The sequence below is a fragment of the Choristoneura fumiferana genome, chromosome 2 (genome assembly GCF_025370935.1).
Source record: "Choristoneura fumiferana chromosome 2, NRCan_CFum_1, whole genome shotgun sequence".
Lineage (NCBI taxonomy): Eukaryota > Metazoa > Arthropoda > Insecta > Lepidoptera > Tortricidae > Choristoneura > Choristoneura fumiferana.
In genome coordinates, this window is record NC_133473.1 from 17735924 (window position 1) to 17747380 (window position 11457).

The 11457-nt window shown below is 37.0% G+C and overlaps 1 protein-coding gene and 1 long non-coding RNA gene across 3 annotated transcripts; both read right to left on the minus strand.

The window, feature by feature from the left end:
- Nucleotides 1–901: 901 nt before the first annotated feature.
- Nucleotides 902–3783, minus strand: LOC141445306 (uncharacterized). 2 transcript variants are annotated; one of them, XR_012453313.1, is made up of 4 exons: nt 3717–3783; nt 3226–3561; nt 2504–2651; nt 902–1847 (listed from the first exon to the last, which is right to left on the minus strand). It is a non-coding gene; the product is annotated as an uncharacterized lncRNA (long non-coding RNA). The 2 variants fall into 2 exon arrangements; XR_012453312.1 differs by having other exon boundaries at nt 2504–3561.
- A 1103-nt stretch (nt 3784–4886) lies between these two features.
- On the minus strand, nt 4887–6860 carry LOC141445304 (uncharacterized). Its single transcript, XM_074111101.1, has 2 exons — nt 6784–6860; nt 4887–5812 (listed from the first exon to the last, which is right to left on the minus strand). The coding sequence occupies exons 1-2, from the start codon at nt 6853–6855 to the stop codon at nt 5207–5209; spliced, it is 678 nt and encodes a 225-aa protein (XP_073967202.1). The 5' UTR covers nt 6856–6860; the 3' UTR covers nt 4887–5206.
- Between the last annotated feature and the right edge of the window lie 4597 nt (nt 6861–11457).

Here is an 11457-nt window from a genome sequence, read left to right on the forward strand (position 1 = left end):
TGTAGTAACAAACGCTCAATTTTATTTGTAACTGTATTTAGACTATTCTGAGGGATAATATTATCTGAAGTTAATTTTTCTAGTTGTTTTTTATTGCTAATAATAAAGTATTAGCCATAAATTGACTAAATCCATTGACTACTGTCTGAACAACGTTTCTTGGCAAAGATTGATTAGCGTACAAACTTGCGATAAATATTGACAGTCCACTCTCAACTATCTCATTACATGATAAAGGCTCTGGAGGGGGTAAGGCTTTAAGGGCCTGGACACATGTCGCCGGTACGGTGCCGTCTACGGTGTCACGGCGCGGCGCCGTCAAACGCTTGGTACGTACACGCTTGGTAGTTTTGACGGCGCCGCGCCGTGACACCGTAGACGGCACCGTACCGGCGACATGTGTCCAGGCCCTAAAATTACATGGTAATATTGACTGGTCCGTATCAGGATTTTCAGACGTATGGCTAGCTTCTAAGACTACTACATCTGGTGATGGTAATACTTGTAATGAATTGTCAGCGGTGTTAGACAAATGTTCGCGCACAATATGCCTTCTAAAAGAATTAAACAATTGAAATTGGCGATTACAGTCATTTTCCATACACTTATAAGATCGTAGTTCTTCAGGGTTATGTAATATCGTAAAGTGCAATTTAAGTGTTTTTATATTTTGTACTTGCTTACGGCATATAAAACAAGTCAACATGTTATTAAACGCTATATAAATTACTTTGAAACAGTTAAAAATCCAATAAACATTGAAACTAGACTATATTTAGTAGCTTTAAACACCGTTTAGATTATATAATTCACAGAAATAGTCAACTGCTATAAAATAAAGAATTTTTTTTCTTACATAATTGTAAGGTAACTTGGTTATCAACCTTTCAACTAATGGAGATAAACCTAAAATTAAGTATTTATTATTAAAATCAGACTTGTAATTTGAACAACAAAGACTAATAAACTAGCAAATTTTATAACAGTACCTACTCGGTTGTACCGAGATGTAACTAACAATTACCTACCTTTGAAGCCAATAAACATTATACTGTACCTAAGTATAACTAATTATAATCAACTATAGAACTTAACTTTAACCAAATTTTACAATGGAAAAATTAAAATAAAATGGAAATTGCAAGGTAACCGTAACTACTAATAATAGGTACTTGTAAACTTAGTATGGCACTTAATGTGTCTGTGTCAAAAAGATGTTGACACTTTTCTACTACAACAAAAATATATTTGTGGTAAATTTTTGTGATTATCACATTCAGTCTTAGTAACGTTTTACTAATATATTAATAAGACAGTTAATAGTCAGTCAGATATATCAAAAATATAGGACACTCACAAATTGCAATCAGTTAAGAGAGACTCTGCTGTAGTTGAGCCTCTATCATACTTAGATGTCATTTTGTACAAACCGCGTTGCAAAAAATACCAAATAGCATATGAATCGCTCCCGTACTCGGCATTTAAAGCCCAAATAGCTTTATAGCAAGTGTCGACTGCTTGTAAAATATTCGCCCTTCGATATATAGCTGATGAATTTACAATTACTAAAAATGATTTGATGTCCTTCATTGACTCACCAACTATAATCATGTATGGTTGAGGCGACACTCCTTTGTCATTTAACGTTTTTAATCGAAGCTCTATTGCGTTACCGATTTCAGCATCAGATTTAACGTGTGTAATGAAAGCATCACGCGTCTCCGCTTTAGATGGCTTCCAAGTGCATCCAGTATTTGTTTTTTTTTTCTTTTGTTTGATGCTTGTGGTATTCAATAGGTAAGGTATAGACAAAAGAGCTGAAAGATTTTTGTCTTCTTCTTTGGAAGCTGAAATGAAAAAAATAATATTATAACCTGAAATGGCTAGTTAAAAAAATAACCAGTAACACGTTACTTTGTTTCACTAACTGGGTTAATTACAGCTAACTGAGGCGAATATTACACTGATGCGGAATCCGCACGCGACTGCGGAGGCACGGATCCACACTACTGCACTTGACACCGAAGCGCTATACAGTGGCAGCCGCATGCGGATCCGCATCAGTGTGATATCAAGTGATATCCACCTATAAGAGATAACCAAAAGAAATAAGTTTTTGGTAAAAATTTCATGTTTATTACAAACTTTTTTTGCTAACTGTACTTTTTGTTGACTATATGTATTGTCATCTAAACTACATTTGCGTACCAAATTTCAAGTCGATGCCATTAACCGTTGAAAAGTTGTCCTGTGGAGACATTCCTGGCCTGACTACCAGAATGTCACTAGCAGATTTAGTATTATCACGCAATTTACTTAAGTAAGAACCTATACCAAGTTTCAAGTCAATCCAAACACTGGAAGTTTTTCGAATTTATATTTTAAGATTTGATTACAGACCGACAGACAACAGGACAGGTGAAACTAAATAAAAGCTTGTAAAAAGAAAGCAAAAAGAGCGTCAGCAAGGGGGTCAAGGGTATATATTATTATTTTAACTTACATTCAGCCAGAGAAATTAACTCTTGAAAAATTTTGTCATTTGACTTCCTTTTTTTCAACAACTCTAAAATTTTAATTTTTGCCATCGGAAAATGTATAAATAAACTGTTGCTGCAATCTCCATAGATTTCCTCGAAGTCAATGTTTAACTGAAAAAGTGAACGCAGTATAAAATGAGTAAAGAAATAGAGACCATAATTATGTGCATTAGAACTTAAGACACGATTTATGATGGCAACTAAATTAATTATGAAATAATTTTTCACCAACTTCAAAAAAAAAGAGGCTTTGAAATAAAAACACTAAGACTATGATTCATATTACTGCAAATGTAATATTTTTCAAAAATATCGCATAATAATAAATGAATAAATAATCTAATCTAATACATTTGCAGTAATATGAAAATTATCTGTTAGTATTATTGTTTTGCTTTCAAAGCCTCAGGCCATTTGTCAGCGCCATCTAGATTTAATACATTAACTATTTTTCCGCAGTCATTATCCTTGATTAGAGCAGTAATATACAATTATTATGGGTGAATACAAGGGTTTTATTCTGATTAGCTATCTACTCTATAAATATATTCTAATTTTTATTTAAGTACTTACAATAAAATCTATTATAACTGAAGTAAATAATATCGCGTACTTTTTTCTCTTTTTTTTTAGTTGAATTTTTATGTACTTTTGTGTATTTTTTTGAAAACCTTAGAATACTTACCAGAGTGTAACCATGGGGTTTTTTTAAGGCTGGGTAACAGTTAAAATAGCTTTCTATTGTTTGATATTTTTGTAAGTCGTGCAAGTTGAGAACGCGTTGCTTGGCAGTTTGTTGCCATTTTGTTTCCACAAGGCCCCATGGTTCGGATGAATTTTGAAGCCATACTAGAATTTCTTCGATATTAGCTTGTGTGTCTTGGGTGTCTTTTGTGTCATTAAGGCTGTCAGGCAGTGGCCTCGGGCTTCTTGGATATGACGATCCAGGGCTTTCCACCCTGGTCCTCTTTTTTGTGGCCAAGGACCCCAGCTGCTGAAAGCGCCTCCTTTTGTTCAAAACCTAAAAAAAAAAAAACTGAATAAATAAAAACTTACAAAGTTAAGATTACACGTGTGGGTTGTCTGTTTGTGTATGTATCTGTGCGTGCGTCTTGTGCGATGTATGCGTGTATATGTGGGTGCGGTCATGTGGTGTGAGTCTGTGTGTACTTATACCTGATGTACGAGTTTCCCCCGAGCTTGTAAAACAACGCCCGTTGCTGTTGTACACGCGGGGATATAGTGATAGCGAGTTTGTGTGTCATATAATATGTGGATTTATGTGGCGAGGAGGCGGTGTTACATGAAGAAAAATAAGTAATGTGTGTCACATAGTTTACCATTTTCTGCGGAGTAGCAAGGTAAAGGGTGGAAGTTCATTGATATGGGCCTCCACAAAGTAACGCTTGATTCAATCAATCATTTAGGTACCATATGTACTATTATTATTATGTATTAATTTTAATTTAATTTATTTAATAAAGGTAGGTAGGTACCATCCATTCCCTTGATTGATTTTAGCTTCAAATGCGGAATAGCTAACTGTAGCCTAGATATAATGCATTCAATTTGGTGTTACTGTAATAAATAGCATTGCTGTTTTTTTTCCCTGCTGTTTGTTTAGGTGAAATATTTTAGATAATAAAAAAAGATATTCCCTTAAGGTCGATTTACATCAAACGAACATAGAGCTAGAACTAGAACAAGAGCATTCTTTCGTAATCTTTTAGTGTAAACGAAAGCTAGAGGTATCGATTTACATCAAACGAACATAGAGCTAGAGCTAGAACAAGAGCATTCTTTCGTAATCTTTTAGTGTAAACAAAAGCTAGATCGAATGTTCTTTGCTCATTCGTGTCAATTCTGTGGTTAGTATTGGTAGTGCTTCGTTATGTCTGACTCTGACAGCGATATCATTATTGCAAGTGCTGCATTTATTATTTTGTCGCAAAAACTCAAAAATAAAAGAAGGAAGAGACGTTGGTGGGTTACAAATTTAATGCATCGAAGGACACTGGATAATGTAGGTGAAACAATGACGGATATGCGAAAACAAGAAGAAAGTGGACAATTCCAAAACTTTTGTAGAATGGCGCCAGAGGATTTTGATCATTTACTATCTCTGACCATCGAAAAAATTCGAAAATCAAGTACAAATTTTAGAGACTCGATTCCTGCATATGACAAACTAGCAGTGACTTTGCGATTTTTGGCAACTGGAGATTCCTATGAAAGCCTGATGTATTTTACTAAAATGTCTAAATCGACAATATGTAATGCTATATCTGAAGTATGTGCTGCAATAAATGAAGCATTGCAAAACTATGCTAAGGTAAGTAAAGTTATTACTTTTATACATATTTTTATATACACCTATTATCACGACCGTAATTATTAGTGAAAGTAAGTAAATAAACTAAGACAATTTATTTTTAAGATATTTATTTAAAAAAAAACAATCAGAGAACTTAAATAAACAAAAAGTAACTAGAAAAGATTGTTACCGAACACCACCACCACCACTTTTGTTAATGATGAAATGCAGATTTCTTCATAACAATATTTATTCGCTGTATTTAATTATAGGTTTTACAATTTTGTAGAGTGCGCGCGCGCTCGTGGTTGCTTAGGCTGCCGGGTTGTGTTGTTAAGAGTGTTGTTGATTGTTACTTAAAATTTTTAATAAAATGCAGCAAAGACTCCCTGGTTTCTTCAGTTGCGGTATCATCCGGAATGTGTAATTGTTGGCCTAAATTCACATTACTTTCTGAACTAGCTTCCATTTGGTTGGGTGGAGGGGATTGATCTGAGGGTACAGAATACACAATGCAAGTATTTTGTGAACTGTCTGAATATGAAGACATCGGAGTTGATGCTAAATTTGACTCATAATCAAATTTCCCCAAATCAGCGTCGAACAGTATATTATTTATGTAATGTTCAACATACGCTTTCGTCCTTTTTGAGTATTCGCGATGTTTTGAAGCAACATGATTTCCAAAAGCTTGACTCTTGTCCCTTATCTTTGAATCATGTGTATCTTTTAAAATACGGTAGGCTTCGGCTACTCGAGGGTCTTCATGTTTTGATTTTTTTGGTGGTATTATGTGGCCAGATTGCAGTGATGTTGATGGTTGCCATTGTGGTGTGGTGTTTCTTGACCCTACTGAAGCTGCAGGTTGTGAATGTGTTGTTGAATCTGACTGTGTATCTGCATTAGGGTCCACTACCGCAGTTTCTTGTTCAATTCGCTCATTCTCCTGCTCATCAGCCTATAAACAAAACAGTTTAATTAATATACACCCTAAAATATTTTTTTATTCATTTCAGACACCGTCAACAGAAGAAGAATGGCTATCAATCGCTCAGGAATTCAATGAGAAGTGGAATTTTCCAAACTGTATTGGCGCTGTAGACGGAAAACACTGCGTCATACAAGCACCTATTAACAGCGGAAGCGACTTTTTTAATTATAAATCCACATTCAGTGTGGTGTTAATGGCCATAGTAGACGCTAACTACAATTTTATATTCGCCGATATTGGTTGTCAGGGCAGAATATCAGATGGCGGAGTTTTCAGAAACACTTCTTTCTATCAAAAACTACAAAATAATGAATTAAATTTGCCCAATGACCAAAGCCTTCCAGGAAGACAACAGAATATGCCATTCGTATTTGTAGCAGATGATGCATTCCCATTACAAAGACACATCATGAAGCCGTATCCTGGTACTCATGCCAGGGGATCCGAAAAACGAATTTATAACTACCGTCTGTCTAGAGCAAGACGAATAGTAGAAAATGCATTTGGCATTCTTTCAGCAGTTTTTCGTGTATTGCGAAAACCTATGTTGCTACAACCTGATAAAGCATCTCTCATCGTAAAAACCTGCGTGTACCTACATAATTATTTGATGAAAAGGAAAGCTTCTAGGAAGCTGTATAATTCACCGGGCATGATGGACAGAATTGAAGATGACGTCGTCATTCCAGGCCAGTGGAGAAATATGGACCGTTTATCATCATTTCTCCCGTTACCCAACACTGGACGAAGACACACTTTGCAATGTGAAAATATCCGGAAAGAATTTTCAGACTATTTTAATTTGACTAATATTTTGCCATGGCAAAACAATATTGCATAATGAAAGCGATAGGAACCGTTACTTTATAAAAAGCGTAAATAACCCAACCTAAAATTATGGTAGAATACCCAATAAATAAACATAACTACCTACTTACCATGTTTTTATTTTGGTTAGTGTCGAAATCAATTGTTTTCCTCGGTTTATATTTGTCCATCAAAAAGTGCATGCTTTTAAATACAATATAAATACAATCGGCAGTCGGCACCGCTGCCTGATTTCGTACTCATTGTTTTTTCCCTTTCCCGGCGGTAAGATGCAAGAAGCGAGTCCATCTTTTTTTTTAACTCTTCAACATTACATTCCAGTTGTTTTGCGATTTCTCGCCAAGCATCTTGTTTGTAAGTTGTATTTTTATAGTTTTCATACGTCGGATCCCACAGACATCTGAAATTGCGGTAGGCTTCTATCATTAATAAACATTTTTCTTGAGACCAATCCATAATTTAATCGATGATACGTAAACAATCGCTAGAACACAAGAACGCTTTGATGAGACCGCTCAGTGGCGCGAGCACGTCCGAACACGCTAGAACGCTCTAAGCAACTGTTCGCGCGCTCTTGCGCCGTTTACATCAAGCGAGCGAGCATTCTTAGAATATTCTATAGAATCTTTGCGAACGCACTAAGAACAACGAAAGAATGCTCTACGCCTGTTTACACTAGAAGAATTTGATGTAGTGGGGATAGAATGAGCATTCACTCGTTTGGTCTAAACCCACCTTTAAGGTAATAGAAAAACAACTCCTCTCTCCGCGCGAACGTTTTCTTCCTGACAGACGATGTAGTAAACAAGTTTCTAGGTTAAGTTATTTATTTCGAACAAAACATTATGTTCGTCCAGCTAAATATTCATCACCACGAGTGTTGGAGATATCCCTAAGACCAGATGAACCTCCTTATGGTCATGTATGCGCTGCCAGACAAAAGTGGAGTGGAATTGTGGAGTTTTAGTGACCCTAATACCGGGTTTCGGACCGTCGGCTTTCGAGGACTACTTTCAAGGTAAAAATAGCTTGATCTAGGGTATAAAGTGCTACAATTTTTACTAAAGATATTCTTATTTTTATTATATTATTGTCTATATATATTATTATAATTTTTTTTTTACAATTTCTCAATCTAGTTCAATATAATGACAAGTTTCCATTCAAATTGTTTCATTTTTGATCAATTTAATTCTAACTATTATTATTTAACAAATAAATACTTCATCATCATCCCAGCCTATATACGTCCCACTGCTGGGCACAGGCCTCCTCTCAGAACAAGAGGGCTTGGGCTATAGTTCCCACGCGGGCCCAGTGCGGATTGGGAACTTCACACGCACCATTGAATTGCTTCGCAGGTTTGTGCAGGTTTCCTCACGATGTTTTCCTTCACCGCAAAGCTCGTGGTAAATTTCAAATGTAATTCCGCACATGAATTTCGAAAAACTCAGAGGTGCGAGCCGGGGTTTGAACCCACGACCCTCTGTTTGAGAGGCGATAGGTCAAACCACTAGGCCACCACGGCTTTTTAATAAGGCTTTTTAATTTTTAAAAAGCCGTGGTGGCCTAATAAATACTTATCTTAACTATAATATAATTTTCACTTGTTATTCTTGATCAATAGTTTGATCGCAATTCGCAACATTGCTGAAACATTGTTGACATTAGGGCTATGCGGTATTGGGCTTGATGGCAATACCGGTATTTGTTTGTTTTTGTATTTGTATTTTATGCTTAGAATTAATTAAACACAACGCAATAATCAGCTACCATCTTTTATTTTATATCTACTTTTTTACAGTGCTCTGACAGCTCAAACTTTTCACAGATTAAAAATTCAATTTGAGTAAACCCATATCAACAGTATTATTCCGGTATTCAAATTTTGAAAACCGGTATCCCGGTATTTCGGTATTTTTTCGGTATTTTCCGTATTTTCCCTTTATTTTTCTTTCTTTCTGTATAAGTCTGTTGTTTTGTTGAAATATAACCAATATACATGAAAAGCAAGATTTAGTAAACTTCCCTTTTAATGAGCAAGTATTAAAATAAAAAACTTACGTTGTTAATTGTTAACTAATACTTAAATAATATGGAATTAGATTCTCTAATTCTTCGGTTAAAATTGTTTCGCCGATTATTAGTTCCCAACCAAATTTTCACATAATTTCTTTCGCTTGTACGAGGCTCATTAAATATCCAGTTCAAGCTTGAAAGAATTACTGATGAAATCTACGCTCCGCCCGGAACCAGCTCAGCTCCAAAACCCCGAGAGCTTTCAGCTCAAACTTCAAAACCGTTTCGAATGCCTAGGTAGCGACGTGGACGATTACAACGACGGGTTTGTGGAAGCTGTCCATACGATCGGATCTAACTTCTTCAAAACCCGCCGTACTAGAACCAATAAGCTCTCGCGCTCTGGCCTTAGGCTCATGAAGGTGAGGCGTGAGATGCTGCTAAAGTCCTCAGGTGACGCTTAATTGTCGCTATCAGCAGTTCAATAGGCAGATCTCAAAATCTCTGAAGCGCGATGTACGCCGATTTAATACTAATAAATAGCATTGAAGAGGCTATTGAGCGTATCAGAGGCTCTAAGGTGTTTACCAGGGATCTGTCTGTAAGTCAAAGCCGGTTAATGAAGTTGAAGACCGACGATGGCAGAATCATTTCATCCAAACCTGAGCTGTTGGGGGAAAACGAGAGGTTTTATGGATAGCGACACGACAACCCGAATACCCGTCGAAAATCTAGCTAAACACCCGAGGGCTACATTAACCCGACACTATCACGAAAACATCCCAGACGTCAGCCTGTACGAGATTAGTATGGCCCTCAAATAGCTTAAGAATGACAAAGCCCTGGGTGACGATGAAATTACAGCCGAACTCTTGAAGGCGGGTGGTAAACCAGTCCTTAAGGACCTTAAGACGCCGTTTAGTTCCGTCCTCCACCAAGGGGGAACACCGAAAGCATGGAACAGAAGACAGTGGTGGTGCTCATCTTCAAAAAAGGTGATAACACCTTGCTGAAGAATTATAGACCCATCTCACTTCTGAGCCATGTTTACAAGCTGTTTTCCAGGGTCATCACAAATCGTCTCGCAAGCAGGTTTGACGATTTCCAGCCTCCCGAACAAGCCGGCTTCCAAAAACCTATAGTACCGTAGACCACATGTACGTTGCGGCAGTTTATACAGAAGACGAAGGGTATAACTTCCCCTTTGCCTTGCATTTGTGGACTACGAGAAATCCTTCGATTCGATCGAGACTTGGGCTGTGATGCAGGCTCTCCAGCGGTGCAGTTGACTACCGGTATATCGAAGTGTTGAAGTGTCTAGTGTATGTACAAAAACGCACTATATCCGTCCGATTACATGACCAGAGCACGAAGCCTATTCCTCTGCAGCGGGGAGTCAGACAAGGAGATGTGATCGCTCCGAAACTGTTCACCGCTGCATTGGAGGATGCTTTTAAGGTTCTGGACTGGAAAGGACGAGGCATCAACAGTAATGGCGGAACTTCACTCGCCTTCGATTCGCCGACGATATTGTAGTCATGGCTGAGACCATGGAAGACTTCAGTGCTATGCTCGCCGACCTCAGCAGTTTCCGACCGAGTTGCCTAAAAATGAACATGGGCAAGACGAAAGTCATGTCTAACTAATGTCCATGATGTCCCAACTCCCGCAATAGTCGGGGGCTCTGCGCTCGAAGTTGTTGACGACTATGTATACCTGGGACAAACGGTCCAGTTAGGTAGGTCCAACTTCGAGAAAGCTTACACTACAAATAAGCAAAGCAAACTTGTGCTCGGTAAATTTGAAATTTGAAAGTAGATTAAGAGGTAAGTAACTTCAAAAGCCATAAGTCTGAAGACAAAAGTTATTAAAAGTGCTTTCTTGTTTGAAACTATGTCGACTATTACTATTTTAAACACAAGTCAAAACCGAAAAACCGGTTTTGTAGATATTTAATACCGGTATTAAAAGAGGGGAAAAAATGACCGGTATCCGGTTTTTCGGTAATACCGAATACCGGTATCCATGCCCTAGTTGACATGGTTTAGCCTATAGTCTGAAAGGATTGTCTCATCATTTCACACCTTAGTTAATCATCACTTGGATTCAAATTTCGTATTAGCGAATTATAATCATTCATCATTACTATCTTAACCTAATAACTTACTTGCCTATGCTTAACCTAACAGGATTGCCTTAACTACTTTTCATTATGTACAGTCAGATTCAGATTATTTTTAATCAACTACAATCATTAATTTTCGTTATCAGACCAACCTCCAATTTACTAATATCAAAAGTGTCCCGAATCAACCTCAACAAGGTTCTAGCTAGGTCATTGATAGTACCTTGATAGATGTATAATGTTAAATTTTCCCCTAATTTTCCCAGTCCTAGGTTCCATTAATTCATAAACATTACGATAGGTAGGGTACAGCCGCTACTATATAGGGACCTTCATATAGAGGGGCAAATTTTTTCGTGATTTTTCGTTTAGCGTCTGACTTATTTATTTTTTTAATCTTAACTAGACCTCCTATTTGAAACTCTATTTACTGATATCGTTGATTAAATTTAGCCTGTCGCTTTTGACTTGCCATCACTAAATTGTTCGCACTTCGTCTCTAATTAGTGATACGTCCACACTGTTATCTTTGAGATCACTTTATCAAACGACAATGTTGTCGATTGCTCATACATAATCTCGCAGGGCGTATATCTAGTACTTTCGTGGAATGTGTTGTTATATAATTCCTCCAATTTAG